Source organism: Phymastichus coffea, unplaced genomic scaffold, assembly GCF_024137745.1.
Source record: "Phymastichus coffea isolate CEN01 unplaced genomic scaffold, Cenicafe_Pcof_1.1 PCOF00063, whole genome shotgun sequence".
Taxonomy (NCBI): domain Eukaryota; kingdom Metazoa; phylum Arthropoda; class Insecta; order Hymenoptera; family Eulophidae; genus Phymastichus; species Phymastichus coffea.
In genome coordinates this window covers 1,081,311-1,097,345 of record NW_026706874.1, presented here as the reverse complement: position 1 = coordinate 1,097,345, position 16,035 = coordinate 1,081,311, and the positions used below count along the sequence as shown (strand labels likewise).

At 44.1% G+C, this 16,035-nt stretch overlaps 1 protein-coding gene across 1 annotated transcript; it reads left to right on the top strand.

Annotated features, from left to right (window-relative positions):
* The first annotated feature begins 95 nt into the window (after positions 1-95).
* Positions 96-15,991, top strand: LOC131667209 (dynein axonemal heavy chain 3-like). Its single transcript, XM_058940481.1, has 22 exons — positions 96-449; positions 506-732; positions 798-1,433; positions 1,493-2,097; positions 2,166-2,567; positions 2,631-4,254; positions 4,319-4,709; positions 5,212-5,486; positions 5,545-6,000; positions 6,472-6,985; positions 7,046-7,351; positions 7,413-7,714; positions 7,774-8,099; positions 8,166-8,599; positions 8,692-9,166; positions 9,225-10,031; positions 10,213-10,580; positions 10,645-12,463; positions 12,523-12,917; positions 12,977-13,481; positions 13,547-14,075; positions 15,534-15,991. The coding sequence occupies exons 1-22, from the start codon at positions 96-98 to the stop codon at positions 15,883-15,885; spliced, it is 12,102 nt and encodes a 4,033-aa protein (XP_058796464.1). The 3' UTR covers positions 15,886-15,991.
* The last annotated feature ends 44 nt before the right edge of the window (positions 15,992-16,035 follow it).

Below are 16,035 nucleotides of genomic sequence, written 5' to 3'. Positions count from 1 at the left end.
GTCTACTTGCCGCCGAGGAGGAGAATAGTAGGTTACACACAACATGGTAACCTGTTTTATATTTTTGATTTGTCACTTAAATTCGTAAAATAAGAATGGAGCCGCAGTGCTGGGGACCACAAACATTTAAACCCGAATGTGTTGAATTTACCGAGTTGTACAAGATTGTAACAGCGGAAAAGTATCGAGTTCCTTGTAACGTTAAACGAAAGATAACCAAATGGCGAGTTTTCGGGGACGATGGTAAATTAATTTACCCACCGGCGGATATAGTTAGAACACGGAATGAAGAATTAAAAAAGATTGAAGAGCAAAGGGAGAGGGAGATGAAGGAAATACCCAAGAATATTATCTCGCTGAGGGATTTGAAGAAGAGGAAGACGAGGGATTTTAAAAAGAGGAGAAAAGTGGAAAGCAAAAGGATGGAGAGTGAAAGTGTTGAGGAAAAAGTAATGTATTTGTTTGGAATTCATTTTTCTTTACATTAACGTGATAACACTCATAGATTTTACAAAGCCGCGAGGCTGAATTACCGAGGAGCATTGAAGATCAACTGGAAGAGTTATGGAAATCGTGGAACATTTACCAAGCCAGCGAAACAATCTTTGACGAGGATTTGAAAGTTGTCGAGGATTTTAAATCTCACTGTCACTTCTTCGTTGAACCTTACGACAAACGCGTCACTACTCGAGTCGAGAAATTAATTTTCGATAAGCTACGTCAACGTCTCGAGTAAGTTAACTTAAATAAAAAGTAAGTACAATCGAACAAAAACAAAAATTTGTTTTTAATTATAGCTATCGCAAGAAATTACGTCAACTCGAGCAAGAAGTAATCCAGTCGTATGAGATTCACTTACGCAATTTCATAACCGACTACATGCTGTTAGAGCCGTCACAGCGTCGATTATTAAACGTTCGCCAAATTCCAAATATGGCTTGGCCAACATTCGTGATCCGTGCGCCAGTACCGTGGCATCAATCCAAAGTCACATCGAGCCACAAGATGGAACACAACTTGTTCATGACAAACGAGATCGTTCGTAGGATCCGTGACATGTGGAGTGAAAAATATCGCCACACGAGGATCATCGACGTGAAAGATCTTGGTGAATTTCCCGTAGCAGCTCTGGAAATCACCGAGAAAGTGAAAGTGATCTGCAAACGATCGCGCGAGAAGCTCGAGAAGGAATGGCTAGCCGAGGTGGCCGAATTGTTTCTCGAGCTCAAATGTGCGTGGTCGGATTTGTTCGACAAGCGTGCCGACGCGTCTACCGCGATCGTCGAGAAGTACTTCCGGCACGTCGACGGGATCTTGTCTCGACAGCTGAGAATCGTCGTGGCGAAGACCCTGGAAGAATTGAGAGATTTTTTCGTTGCTTACGGCGACGGCAATTCCTTCGAGGGAGACTATCAGGATCTCACGTTCACGAGGTATGCATTTTTTCAGTCGACCCGCTCGCGCGATAATGTCATTCTCTTGCTTTCGACAGGAAGCCGTTCATGACGCTGAACGTGCTGTGGGATCGGAACAACAATCAATTGCAATGCGAACCAACGGTCCTCGAAGTGCGTAACACCGTATCCCAATGCATTGACATGGTGATACGTGTCTCGCATCGAATGCCGAGTATAGAGAACGTCCTATTCCCGGAAATACAAAAGAAGCGCTACTTATTCGCTGTCTACCGTTGGGAAAAGGACATAAAGGATCTCGTCGTTCAAACGCTCCGATCCATCGTTCGCAACACTCAAGGCCCGCAATTATACCTACAGCGTTACGTCCAGTATTACTATCTGCTAGACGGCTCGGCGGCTCAAGATCTCGCCAAATTTTTCAAAATTGAACCAGCGCCGTTCTTGAAGGACTTTGGAAATCGCATCAAGGCTTACGACACGCTACGGAAAGAGATGTTCTTGTTTCGTGATAAGATCCCGTTGAATCTGATCGAGATCGACTGCAGCTCGTTGAACGAATCGCTGAGGGACATACTTTATGATTTGCGCTCGGTCATCTGCAACAGCTTTCTCGAGCAGGTGCGCGCGAACAATCGCGAAGTCTGCGCGAGCTTCGACGAGATTGCCGAACGTATCGCCGGTAAGTGTCCGCTTGAGTGTCCGTTTGCTCGCAGCTTTCGATCGAAAACGTCTGCCGATTGGGTGCAGGTATGCCGGAGGTGACTCGCGACGTCGTGGAGCTCTACAACTACTTGATAGACAGCCGCGACTCGAGCATGCTGATCCTCCGCGCCAAATTGTCGCAGAGTGCCGAGGTCGTGTTGTTCCTGGCGGAACACCAGACGCCGCTCTCGGCCGACGACATCCAGCTGAACAGTCGGTCGTTCACTTGGCCGCGGGAGATGGAAACTATGATGGAACTCGCCGCGACGAGATTGAACATGAGGAAGGAATTCGTCGAGGGCGTACTGAGAAATCGCCGGCAAGTGTTCGACGGCAAAGTCGAGGCTCTGCACTCCAAATTCGAGATTTTCAAGAAGAAAGATCCACCAATCGTCAGCATGGACGAGATGGTTTCCAACGCCAAGGAGATCGAAATAATCGCTCGCGGTAAGTAAGCAATACGTGCAAGCGACAAATAGCACACGGCGAATCCGGACTTCCTTGTTGCAGAAATGCGGGAATTGGAAAGGGAAGCCGAAGAGATCAACATCGAGGAGTCGCTTCTCGATCTGGAAGTATCGCCGTACCTGTCGCTGGCACCAATGAGCGCGAGCGTTGCGCAATTCGACCAACTGTGGCACACGGTGCTCGACTTCCACGTGAAGTACGAGCGCTGGATGTTCGGTCCGTTCCAAGGCCTCGACGCCGAGGAGATGCGCGAACAGGTCGATCTGTTCTGGAAGAGTCTCTACAAATTGTCGCGCGGTCTGGCCGAACTGCCGGCTGCTCGAAGAATCGCCGAGATGGCGCGCGGCAAGGTCGACAAGTTCAAGCAGCTGTTGACGCTGCTGCAAGGCATTTGCAATCCCGGGCTGCAAGCGAGGCACTGGGCGAAGATCGGCGAGGCCGCCGGCGTCGAGGTGAAAGTCGGCCCCGAGAGCTGTTTGTCCGACGTGCTCGAGCTCGGATTGCTGGCGCACGTCGGCAAGATCGAGGAGATCTCCGGCGCCGCGTCCAAGGAACACGCTCTGGAGACGACTCTGAGGAGAATGCAGCAGGATTGGCAGGACGTGAGATTCGACCTGAGCCCTTATCGCGAGAGTGGCGTCAGCGTTTTGGCAGCCCTGGACGACGTGCAGACGCTGCTCGATGAGCATATACTCAAAGCGCAAACGATGCGCGGCTCGCCTTACGTCAAAGCATTCGAGTCCGAAATGCAAGCGTGGGAAGACAAGCTGATTGGCATGCAGGACATCATCGACCAGTGGCTGGCCTGCCAAGCTACTTGGATGTATCTCGAGCCCATTTTCGGCAGCGAAGACATCATGAGGCAGATGCCTACCGAGGCGAAGAACTTCCGCAAAGTCGACAAAACGTGGAGGAGCATCATGGAATTCGTCGAGGCTGACACGAAAGTGTTGGTAGCCACGAGCATGCCGGAGATGTTGGAGTTACTGAGGGAGAGCAACGATCTGTTGGACGACATTCAGAAGGGCTTGAACGACTATCTGGAGAAGAAGAGGCTGTTCTTCCCGAGGTTCTTCTTTTTGTCCAATGACGAATTGCTCGAGATTCTGTCCGAGACGAAGGATGCGCAGAGGGTACAACCCCACTTGAAGAAGTGTTTCGAAGGCATCAAAAGTCTGAGGTTTCACAAGGTGGATGAAATCATCGGTATGCTGTCCGAGGAGGAGGAATACGTGCCGTTCAGCGGCAAAATTTATCCGGCCGACGCCAAAGGCATGGTCGAACGATGGCTCGCTCAGGTCGAGGAGCTGATGAAGACGTCGTTGCGCGACATCGCGCAAGACAGTGTGATCGCTTACTTCATGGACTCACGCGAAGAGTGGATTTTGGCGTGGCCTGGTCAAATTGTGCTCTGCGCCAGTCAAGTGCATTGGACCAGCGAGGTGTGCGAGTCCTTCGATGACGCCTCGACCGCGGATTACCTGGACAAATGTTCCGAGCAGATCGAGAAGACCGTCGCTCTGGTCAGAGGCAAGTTGGAACCTGGTGCGAGGATCACTTTGAATGCCTTGATCGTCATTGACGTTCACGCGAGAGACGTGGTGAAACTGCTGGTGGAAAGGAAGGTCAAAGACGTCATGGACTTCAATTGGATCGCGCAGCTGAGGTGCACCGCCAGTTGCCGTTGCGTCCGCATTGACGCGTACTAACGACGCGGATGCTTGTTGCAGGTATTATTGGATGGAAGGTAGCGTGACGGTGTCCATGATAACCACTGACGTGGAATACGGCTACGAATATTTAGGCAACAGTAGTCGACTCGTTATAACACCGCTGACCGATCGTTGCTATCGCACGCTTATGGGTGCGTTAAAGTTGAATCTCGGTGGTGCACCCGAAGGACCAGCTGGTACTGGCAAGACCGAGACGGCCAAAGATCTTGCTAAAGCTATTGCCAAACAGTGCGTTGTATTCAATTGCTCCGAGGGTTTGGATTACGCTGCTATGGGCAAGTTTTTTAAAGGATTGGCGCAGTCTGGTGCCTGGGCTTGTTTCGATGAGTTTAATAGGATTGAGTTGGAAGTGCTATCGGTTATCGCTCAACAGATTTTGTCCATTCAGGTTAGTATGATGGCATCGAACAACCAAGACAACTCTCAACCAACATTTTCTTCGTTCGACTAGCTTTCCAAATCAAGTGCTTTTAAAAATTAAAAATTATTTTTTTAGAATGCAATAATAATTTGGCAAATTATGACTGTGCACATTTTTATTATTTCTCTACGCTAGTAATAACAACTATCAACGACAAAATGTTATTATTACAGATACACAGGTACAAAATATAATCAATATTCGAAAAAAGCATATTTTCTCATTTCAAGTTAATGTTTTTAAATATATAGTTTGGGTCATATATAATTTTTATTTGAAAAAATAATTTAATTAACATATTTCTGAATGTCACGAATAAATAAACACGTAAATGAAAAAATAAAAATCCTTTTAGAATTTGAGAATCATTGTTCTCAAGTCTGTTGCATTTATATTTTAAGAGTACATTTTTTATTGCACGCAGATAAAGAAATTGTTAGTGCATAATACGTGACACGGTGTTTTACAGTTGGCAATAGAATTGAAGCTAGAGAGATTTATATTCGAGGGTACAGAGTTGAAGTTGAATCCAACGTGCAACGTCATCATCACGATGAATCCCGGCTATGCCGGCAGGCAGGAATTGCCCGACAACTTGAAAGTACTGTTTCGCACTTGTGCTATGATGGTGCCGGATTACGCGATGATCGGTGAGATCACACTGTACTCGTATGGATTCACTCACGCTAGACCACTCGCCGAAAAGATCGTTCACACTTACAAGCTTTGCTCCGAACAACTGAGGTAATGCGCAGCGAACTACTTGCCGTATCAACTTACAGCGCTTAATTAACTCGTTCAGCTCGCAGAGTCACTATGATTACGGGATGCGCGCAGTGAAGACGGTTCTTCTTGCGGCCGGCAACCTCAAGTTGAAATACGTGAACGAACAGGAAGCAATTTTGCTCTTACGTGCCATCATCGACGTGAACGAACCAAAATTCCTCGCTCAGGATTTGCCGCTGTTTCAAGGCATCTATAGCGATTTGTTTCCCGGAGTTGAGCTGCCGACGCCAGATCGCGATGAGCTTGTCGCACTGATCAAAGAGCACCTCGACAAGAGGCAATTGCAAGCTACGGAGTGGTATGTTGGCAAAATCATACAGATTTACGAGATGGTGCTGGTGAGGCATGGGTTGATGATCGTTGGGGATCCACTTTGCGGCAAGACTCAGGCATACGAAGCGTTGGCTGATGCACTTACGGATTTGGCACAGAAGAAGACAGTTACCATTCGAGAATGGAGGGTTGTGTACAGGTATGTCACTTTTTTTTCGTAAAAGTTTGAGCCGCTTGATCTCATTGAACTTTTGCAGAAGCTACTACCGAAATGAATTATAGCAACATTTTCTGCTTCTACAATGGTTTTGAACCACGTTGAAGTTGCACCTATTTCGTCATTAAAATAGTTCTATTTAAATAAGTAACTTTGTAAAGGTGCTATAGACATTTTCACACGTGCCTGTGAAAAATTATAATGTACTTCACGTGACCGGTTTCGATACATTTATATGCAAACTTGTGAAAGTTAATACAGAAGTCATGGGAATCTACGTAAAAATTAAAGATGTTTTGGTTATAAATTCCATTTTACAGCACGGATTTCGAAATGAAATTAGTAACCAACTTAATTGAAAATTGAAACATTGATGACTTGACTCGTCACGTGCAGTTTATCGTTCAACTGGTCTCTGTGATATGTACCGACCTGACTGTTATTGTTCCGCAGGGTGATCAATCCTAAAGCAATGACGCTGGGTGAACTGTACGGATGCTTCGATCCAGTCTCTCACGAATGGAGCGACGGTATATTAGCCAGTGCATTTCGCGAATTCGCGACGTCAGGAACAGCAGAGCGCAAATGGCTGATATTCGATGGACCGATCGACGCGGTGTGGATCGAGAACATGAACACGGTGCTCGACGACAACAAGAAACTCTGCTTGATGTCCGGCGAGATCATACAAATGCCGCAGCGCATGAACATGGTTTTCGAAACTGGCGACTTGGAGCACGCATCGCCGGCGACTGTCAGTCGCTGCGGGATGATATACATGGAGAGTACGCAGCTCGGCTGGCGTGCTTTCTTCGAGTCGTATAAGAACAAAGTCAAGGACAAATTGTTGGCCGAACAGATGGAACTGATGACCGAGGTCGTCGAGTGGTTGCTTGTTCCCGTATTCGCATTAATCAGGAATAAGTGTCGCGGATTCGTGGACACCGACGAGTTGCACATGTTTACGGTGAGTCTCGGTCGCGCGGAGTGAGATAATCACTAGTTCAACCGGGCTCTTTCATTGCAGTCGTTCTCGAAATTACTGACCATAATGCTCAACGAGGAGACGCAAGTGAGCACCGTTTGGCTGCAGTGCTCGATAATTTTCAGTATCGTTTGGGGTACGTGTTCGACTTTAGTGAACGACAGTAGACAGGCCATGGATACTTTCCTTCGAAAGATTCTCACTGGCAATAACGAGGATTATCCGAGACCCAAGTGTTTTAAATTAACGAAGCAGCAGCTGTTTCCAGATCGCAATACAATTTTCGATTGGGTTTGCGACAAAAAGAACAATTATTCTTGGATACCGTGGATGGAAACTTCCGGTCAGGTAAAACCATTGAATTTTATCGAGTACAGCGTTACACCTAATTTATAATTGATGTCTATAGATAACGTTACCAAGCCAAGGGAAGATGAGCGATCTGATAATACAAACAACGGAGATGTCGATACAACGTTTCTTCCTGTCGCTGCTACTCGACAATTTGATTCCCGTGTTGTTTGTCGGACCGACCGGTACTGGCAAATCCACGGTTGTGTTGAATTACATGCTGACGTTGCCGAAGAACAAGTTCATCCAGAATATGCTGAATTTCAGCGCGAGAACAACGGCAGCTCAAACTCAAGAGATCGTTATGTCAAAATTAGATCGCAGACGCAAAGGCGTGTATGGCCCTGCTATGGGAAAAAAGTGAGTGCGCAAAGCCAGTAAGGTGGCATCGTATTTTTCTCATTGGAATTGTTTCGCAGATGCGTTCTGTTCATCGATGACTTGAGTATGCCACAACCAGAGACATACGGTGCACAACCCCCAGTGGAACTTTTACGCCAATGGTTGGACCACGGACATTGGTTTGACACGAGAGACACAAGTATCTTACAATTAGTTGATATTCTACTCGTCGCTGCTATGTTACCACCTGGCGGTGCTTCCAATAAATTGACATCGAGGTTCACAAGGCATCTACATATCATCGGTATCGATGCTTTCGATGATAATACCATGACAAGGATTTTCGGCGCGATTCTCGATTGGCATTTCGCTAAAGGATTTGATCCCAACGTCACGCGATTGGGTAAGTGATGAAAAACTGTGTGTAACAGAGTGCCACTAAACTTGGATTTTCGATGAATCCCCACAGGTAAATCCGTACTATCCGGCACAATGGAAGTCTATCGTAAGACCATCGAGAATTTCCTTCCTATACCAAGTAAAAGCCACTATATGTTCAATCTTCGCGACTTCAGTCGCGTGATCGGTGGCATACTCCTCGTACCATCGTCGAGACTGAAGGATCCCGATAAGCTCATAAGACTGTGGATCCACGAGGTTTATCGTGTGTTTTACGACAGACTCGTCGACGTGGACGATCGCGAGAAATTATTCGCGATGGTCAAGAGCGCCACGTATGAGCATTTACGCCAACCGATTGACAAAGTGCTCGGGAGCTTCTTGGGCGAGGGTGAAAACGAGATCAACAGTGGGCACATTAGCAGTCTACTGTTTGGAAATTATATGGAGCCTGATGCCGACCCGAAGACTTACGATGAGATATCGGATTTTGAGGATCTGAAGGTGCAACGAAACGAACAACTGATTGTTTTCATTTTTGCTTTTGTCTTTCCACAGAGCGCAAAGCGATACTCAATTCTGGTGCGTTCTTCCAGGAAAAAATGGAATACTACCTGGACGAGTACAACAGCCTATCGAAAACGCCAATGTCACTCGTGCTCTTTCGTTACGCGATCGAGCACGTGTCGCGTGTCTCGCGCATTCTGCAACAAGACAACGGCCACGCGCTACTCGTCGGCGTTGGTGGTTCTGGTCGCACATCGTGCGCACGTTTGGCCACGAGTATGGCGGATTACGCGCTAAAGACAATCGAGATGACGCGTACCTACGGCCACAACGAGTGGCGAGACGACTTGAGGGGCATGCTGCTGAGAGCCGGCTACGAGGGCAAACCGACGGTGTTCTTGCTCAGCGACAATCAGATCAAGCAAGAAAGCTTCCTGGAGGATTTGAGCATGCTGCTGAACACCGGCGACGTGCCGAATTTGTACGGTGGCGAAGAGAAAGCGGAGATTCTCGAGAAGATGACTGAAGTCGTGAGAGAAGCTCAGTTAAAAGTTTCGGGTTCAGGTATATATCACCCGTTTTTAGACTGATGAACGACAATGACCTTTTGCGTATTCTACAGGTCGCGGTGGAGAGACAAGTCCAATGGCACTGTACGGCACCTTCATCGAACGAGTGAAGAAGAATATTCACATAGTATTGGCCATGTCGCCGATCGGTGAAGCATTTCGCGTACGTTTACGTATGTTTCCGTCACTCATCAACTGCTGCACTATCGATTGGTATACTTCGTGGCCCAATGAAGCCCTCGAACGCGTCGCCACAAGATTCTTACGGGATTTAGAAATTAGCGAATCACACAAGAACAAGTGCGTGACTTTGTGCCAGCACTGTCACATGAGCGTCGTAAATGCCAGCGAAGATTTCTGGAGAATGCAAAAGCGACGAAATTACGTAACGCCCACGAGCTACCTGGAACTGATAAAATGTCTTCATAAGTTCCACGGCCAGAAGGTTGACGAGATTAGAAAGCAGCAGAATCGCTACGAAGTCGGATTGGAAAAATTGGACTTCGCCGCTGGTCAAGTGTCGGTAATGCAAGAGGAATTGCAGGCTCTGCAGCCAAAACTGGTGGCGCAATCGCAACTCAGTGACAAATTGATGATACGCATCGAGCAAGATACCGTGAATGTCGAAGCAAAGAAGGAAGTTGTCGCTGCGGATGAGGCACTTGCCAACGAAGCCGCGGCCGCTGCGCAAGCTATCAAGGACGATTGCGAGTCTGACCTTGCCGAAGCTACGCCTGCTTTGGAAGCAGCGCTCGCGGCTTTGGACACCTTGAAACCCGCTGACATTACCATTGTTAAGAGCATGAAGAATCCGCCGACGGGAGTGAGACTGGTCATGGAAGCTGTTTGCGTGTTAAAAGGTAACGTTATTGAATAGCAAACAGTTTTACTCGCTACGTTTTTCTTTGAAATATTTATTAGTACACTCGAATCAAGCAGCCGATTTCGTCTTTCGGGTAGTCTCAAGCAATGGTCATGACTGGATTTAAATGATTATTTTCGATTAATCTGCAAGCGATAACAGAGGATATTTCTTTAAAGGTGTGAAACCCGACCGAGTACCCGATCCAAAAACCGGTGGCATGGTCGAAGATTACTGGCCAGCATCAGTACGTCTACTTGGTGATATCAAGTTCCTCGAGAGCCTCAAATACTTCGACAAGGACAATATACCGCAGAATAATATGAAAAAGATCCGCGAGAAATTTATGAACGATCGGAGCTTTCAGCCCGAGGTCATCAAGAAAGTATCGACAGCTTGCGAGGGCTTGTGCAAGTGGGTAAGAGCGATGGAAGTTTACGACCGTGTGATCAAAGTCGTCGCGCCGAAGAAAGCTATGCTGGCTGAGGCTGAAGCTGAACTGGCTTCCCAGATGGAAACTCTGAATGCCAAGAGAGCTCTGTTACAGGTATGCCCGTCGATGAGTATGGATGACGAGTTGATAACGGCAATAATTTCAATTTTTCGTTCAGGAAGTGACGGACAAGCTGCAGCAATTGAACGATGAGTTCGCCGAGTGCATGCGCGAGAAGAAGAAGCTCGAGGACCAAATCGAGCTTTGTCAACAGAAACTCGAGCGTGCTGAAAAGCTCCTCGGCGGTCTCGGCGGCGAAAAGACGCGCTGGAGCGAAACCGCGCACACGCTCGGCGCGAGCCTCGAGAACGTCATCGGTGACATCCTGTTGGCGTCGGGAATCGTCGCGTATTTGGGCGCTTTCACAGTGCTCTATCGCGACTCGTTGGTGCAAGAATGGCACGTTGCATGTCAGCGAGCCGAGCTACCGTGTTCACCACCACCATTCAGCTTGGCCGACACACTTGGCGATCCTGTACAAGTGAGACTTTGGTTGTTGAACGGATTGCCAGCTGATAAATTTTCCGTAGAAAATGGAATAATCGTTAGAGCGGCCGAACGTTGGCCGCTGATGATAGATCCGCAAGCACAGGCGAACAAATGGATAAAAAATTTGGAGAAAGATAATCGTTTGGCCATAATCAAACTTACAGATCCGAATTACACGAGGATTATCGAGACTGCCATTCAACTTGGTACACCGGTGTTGATGGAGAATATTCTTGAAGAGATCGATGCGATTTTAGAGCCAGTGCTGTTGAAGAGTTTGTTCATGCAGAGAGGAGTTTTGTGCATCAAGTTTGCCGAGAATGTCTTGGAGTATAATCGTGACTTTCGATTTTATATTACCACGAGATTGAGGAATCCACACTATTTACCTGAATTGGCAGTAAAAGTTAGTCTGTTGAATTTTACGATAACACCGCAAGGTTTGCAAGATCAGTTGTTGGGCATAGTAGTTGCTAAAGAATTACCAGTGTTGGAAGAAAAGAAGAACCAATTGATCGTCGAAAGTGCGAACAACAAACGGATATTAAAAGAAGTCGAAGATCGAATACTAGAAGTATTATCGAGTTCGGAAGGTAACATTCTTGAAGACGAAACTGCGATTAAGATACTTTCAAGTTCCAAGACGTTATCCGAAGACATACGAGCCAAACAAGAAGTCGCAGTTGAAACTTCAAAAGAAATCGACGTTGCTCGAGATGGCTACAAACCAGTTTCCTCATACGCTTCAACATTATTCTTTTGCATCTCCGAATTGGCGAATATCGATCCAATGTATCAATACTCCTTACCATGGTTCATGCGTTTATTCACCATGACGATCGAGCAGAAAACAACGATTAAAGATAATAAAGAAGAGAACGCTTTACAAATACGAATCGACACATTGAACAAGATGTTCACTGCGACAATCTACAAAAACGTCTGCAGATCATTGTTCGAGAAAGACAAGCTCGTATTCTCTTTCATACTTTGCGCTGGGATTTTGAGAGGAGTTAACGAATTGGATGAAGAATTATGGTCGTTTCTTTTAACCGGTGGTGTAGCCTTGGACAATCCATATTCAAATCCCGATCCAACTTGGTTATCCGACAAATCGTGGTCGGAGATAACACGAGCGAGTGATTTGAACGGATTGAATCAGTTAAGAGATACTTTCGTTGATAATATCGTCATATGGAAGGATTATTATGAATTACCGAATCCCGATGAGAATCCTTTACCGCATCCATACGATGCAGATGATGACGGTAGTATGAGGAGATTGGTTATTGTTAGGTGCATTAGACCCGATAAACTCGTACCGGCTATACGAGCTTTTGTCATTAGTAAGATGGGATTGACGTTTGTCGAACCACCACCTTTTGAACTAACAGATTCTTATAATGATTCGAATAACGTTACACCGTTAATCTTCATATTGACTCCAGGTGAGTGATGCATAAAATGAATGAAAAAAAATTCCTTTTAATTCTTTTTTCAAATACAGGTTCTGATCCAATGGCTGGGCTCTTAAAATTCGCTACAGACTTGGGAATCTCAGCCAAAAGTTTGAAAACTATATCGCTAGGCCAAGGTCAAGGACCAGTTGCCACGGAAGCGATTAATAAAGCATTGGAAATTGGTGAATGGCTCGTGCTACAGAATTGCCATTTAGCCGAGTCTTGGATGAGAGAGCTGGATCGTATTTGTGATGAAGTTATCGTACCTGCCGCTACGCATCCCAAATTTCGACTTTGGCTTACGAGTTATCCGTTTAAAGCTTTTCCGATATCAATTCTACAGAATGGCGTAAAGATGACCAACGAACCGCCGAAAGGTCTGAGGAGTAATTTGATGAGAAGTTACACGAGTGATCCGATCTCGAATAAGAGTTTCTTTAACGTAAATTAAAGTTACACTTTTTAAAATGAAGTTATAAAACATGATTTTTCGATTTGTAGGGTTGTAAAAAAATCACCGAGTGGCGTAAACTTCTCTTCTCGCTTTGCCTCTTCCATGGCGTTGTTCAAGAGCGTCGTACGTTTGGTCCGCTCGGTTGGAATATCCCATACGAGTTCAACGACTCGGACTTGTGTATAAGCTTGATGCAGTTGCAAATGTTTCTCAACGACTACGAGGAAGTTCCGTTGGAAGCTTTGCTTTATCTGATCGGCGAGTGTAATTACGGCGGACGCGTAACAGACGACAAAGACCGACGATTGCTGAATTCGTTGCTAGGCAAATATTTGAACGAACAGATTATCGAGAGCGAAGAGTACTATTACTCGCCAAGTATACGATTGACGGCTGATATGGATTATCAAGGTTGTATTAGATATATTCACTCGCTGTCGGTTAGCCAACCACCCGAGACATTCGGTTTGCATCAGAATGCGGATATAGCGAAGGATAATTCCGAGACGATGATGCTACTCGAGGGTGCTTTACTTGCTCAGTCGCAATTAGGTAATTTTCAATGCTTTTCTTCGTTTAATGAGTATTTGAAATGCGATTTGTGCGATTGATTGTAGGTCAAGCGACCGGTTCGGAGAAGAGTAACGATCAGATGGTTTACGATTTAGCATGTGAGATTCTCGATAAAATGCCGGAAGAAGAATTCAACGTTGAAAATGTGTCCATGCGATATCCCGTTATTTATCAAAATAGTATGAACACAGTACTTCGGCAAGAATTGATTCGTTGTAATCGACTTACCGAAGTGATTAAGAGTAGCTTAATGAATTTGAAAAGAGCTGTTAAAGGACAAATTGTCATGTCGGCGAGCCTTGAAGAGATTTTTAATAGTATGAGTCTAGGGCGCGTTCCAGAGTCGTGGAAGAAAAAATCATATCCGACGTTGAAGCCCTTGAATAGCTATATCAATGACCTTCTGCAGAGGATAGTGTTCTTTCAGGAATGGATTGATCATGATGCGCCGAATGTGTTTTGGATTTCCGGATTCTTTTTTACGCAGTCATTTCTCACTGGTGTCCTGCAGAATTTTGCCAGAAAACATACTATACCCATTGACCGATTGGATTTTGAGTTTCAGATAACGAAGTAAGTTGAATTTTTTTTTGGTTTTTCAAGTTTTTCTTTATTTTTTTTTGTTTTTTATCTAGAAATAATCATTTGTATTTAATGAAAAACTTGCTTCAGCTTTCAAGAATTTTGGAAATAATCATTATAACTTCATAAGTAATTTAGTTACTTTCTTTCACAAAATTTGTTTTTTACTCAGTTACTAATTTTTTATAAACATTTTATAATTTAAATAAAAGATACTTTTTAACGTTAATTATGAAAATAAAATTACCTTCCATAATTTAAGCACTTATATCAAAGTAGCTTAAAATTTGAAAAAAAAAGTCTATTTAAGGAGGCTCCAGCGCAAAAATTTTAGAGGTCTGTGTAGTTATTTCAATAGATAAAAACGTGCTGAATCAAACGGCATAATTATTTATTAAGGTAGCCGTGGGCAATTTTGAGATATTTCATCGCAAAGTTGACTCAATTGGTATAGACTATACATAGGTTCTTATAGAGCGACGCGAAATTTTTTTAGACATTATTCATTTACATTATGTTAATGGAGTTGTTCGACGGTATAAAACTGATATTTTATAGAGAAAAAGTTTAGCTTTCAGATGGTGTATCGCATAATATGGGTAGCCGTGGGAAATGTTGAGTTATTACCGAAAATGTTACTAAAAATCGATGTCACGGTCCGCCGTCGGCTTACATTATCTCGTGTATAATATTTTTTCTGGCCATTAAGGCCTCAAATTTGATAAACAGATCCTTGAGATGCTAATAAATAATGTGGCAATCAAAAAATGTGAATTTTCTAAAATTCGTAGTAGACTTTTATCAACCGAAGTTACGTTTTTCGTCATTTTTGAGGTTATAATTTTTTTTTGGGAATACTACGTTATGTATTGAATTTTAACTCAAACTATAAGATACTAGAGTCTTCAAGGAACATCTCTGATTTTTTTTTACATTGATTGGTTAATAATTGCCGAAGTAACAGCGAGTTGAATCCCAGAAGTATTTTTTTAATGCGCGAAAACAAAGTTGAGAGTCGGTTGAGAACCGCCATGGCGCTGGAGCCTCCTTAAATCTAAATCTATATCAATCTATGTTTAAAAATTTATATTTTTTAAAGTGCGAAAGCTACCTTGATCTCGTTGCAGATTATTCTCAAGTTTCAACAAGTAGCATGTTGTCATCCAAACTTCAAGATATTGAAGTTTTTTTCAAATTTGAAATATTATTGTTTGTTACCTTTCAAAAGAATTGTATCTTAGAGTTATAACATTATATTTCGTTTTTTCTTTTCAAATTAATTGACTTAAATTTTTATAACATTCAGTTTATCATTGAATGCACCTTAACGAGCAATTATCATAATATTTATAAACAACAAAACAAATACAAGATAATACACAATGACTGAAAACTTTCGATATTTCCCAGAACTTCATTAATGTGACTCAATCTTTCACATTTTCGTAGATACGAGAAACCCGAAGAAGTAAATGAATCACCGGTACACGGCGTCTACATTTACGGTTTATTTATCGAAGGTGCACGTTGGAATCGCAACATACAAGAATTGGACGAATCTCTGCCAAAAATAATGTTCGACAGCGTGCCTATAATCTGGCTACGACCTGGTATCAAAGCTGATTTTATGCCGCAATCAGTCTATTATTCACCGTTGTATAGAACAAGCGAGAGACGTGGTGTTTTAGCTACAACTGGACATTCATCGAATTTCGTAATGTTTATATTGTTCCTCACAACAGTCAAACAGGATCACTGGATTCAGCGTGGTGTCGCCTGTCTTTGTCAATTAGACGATTGAGGAAGAATCAAAGAGTACGATGTATTCTCACTTTTGTATATTTGTATTTTCTTTTAAATGAAAAAATTAGATGTAATTATCTCACGCAACTTGCTTTTAAATTTGATAGATGAAAAAGAGAATTAAAATTTCAATGTTTACCACAGCTTG

Bases quoted from the DNA above. Each gene is read 5' to 3' on its own strand.
- LOC131667209 (XM_058940481.1), top strand. From the start codon at position 96: ATGGAGCCGCAGTGCTGGGGACCACAAACATTTAAACCCGAATGTGTT. The intron at 8,100-8,165 runs GTAAGTGATGAA...GAATCCCCACAG, and splicing joins TCCCAACGTCACGCGATTGG to GTAAATCCGTACTATCCGGC. The intron at 13,482-13,546 runs GTAATTTTCAAT...GATTGATTGTAG, and splicing joins ACTTGCTCAGTCGCAATTAG to GTCAAGCGACCGGTTCGGAG.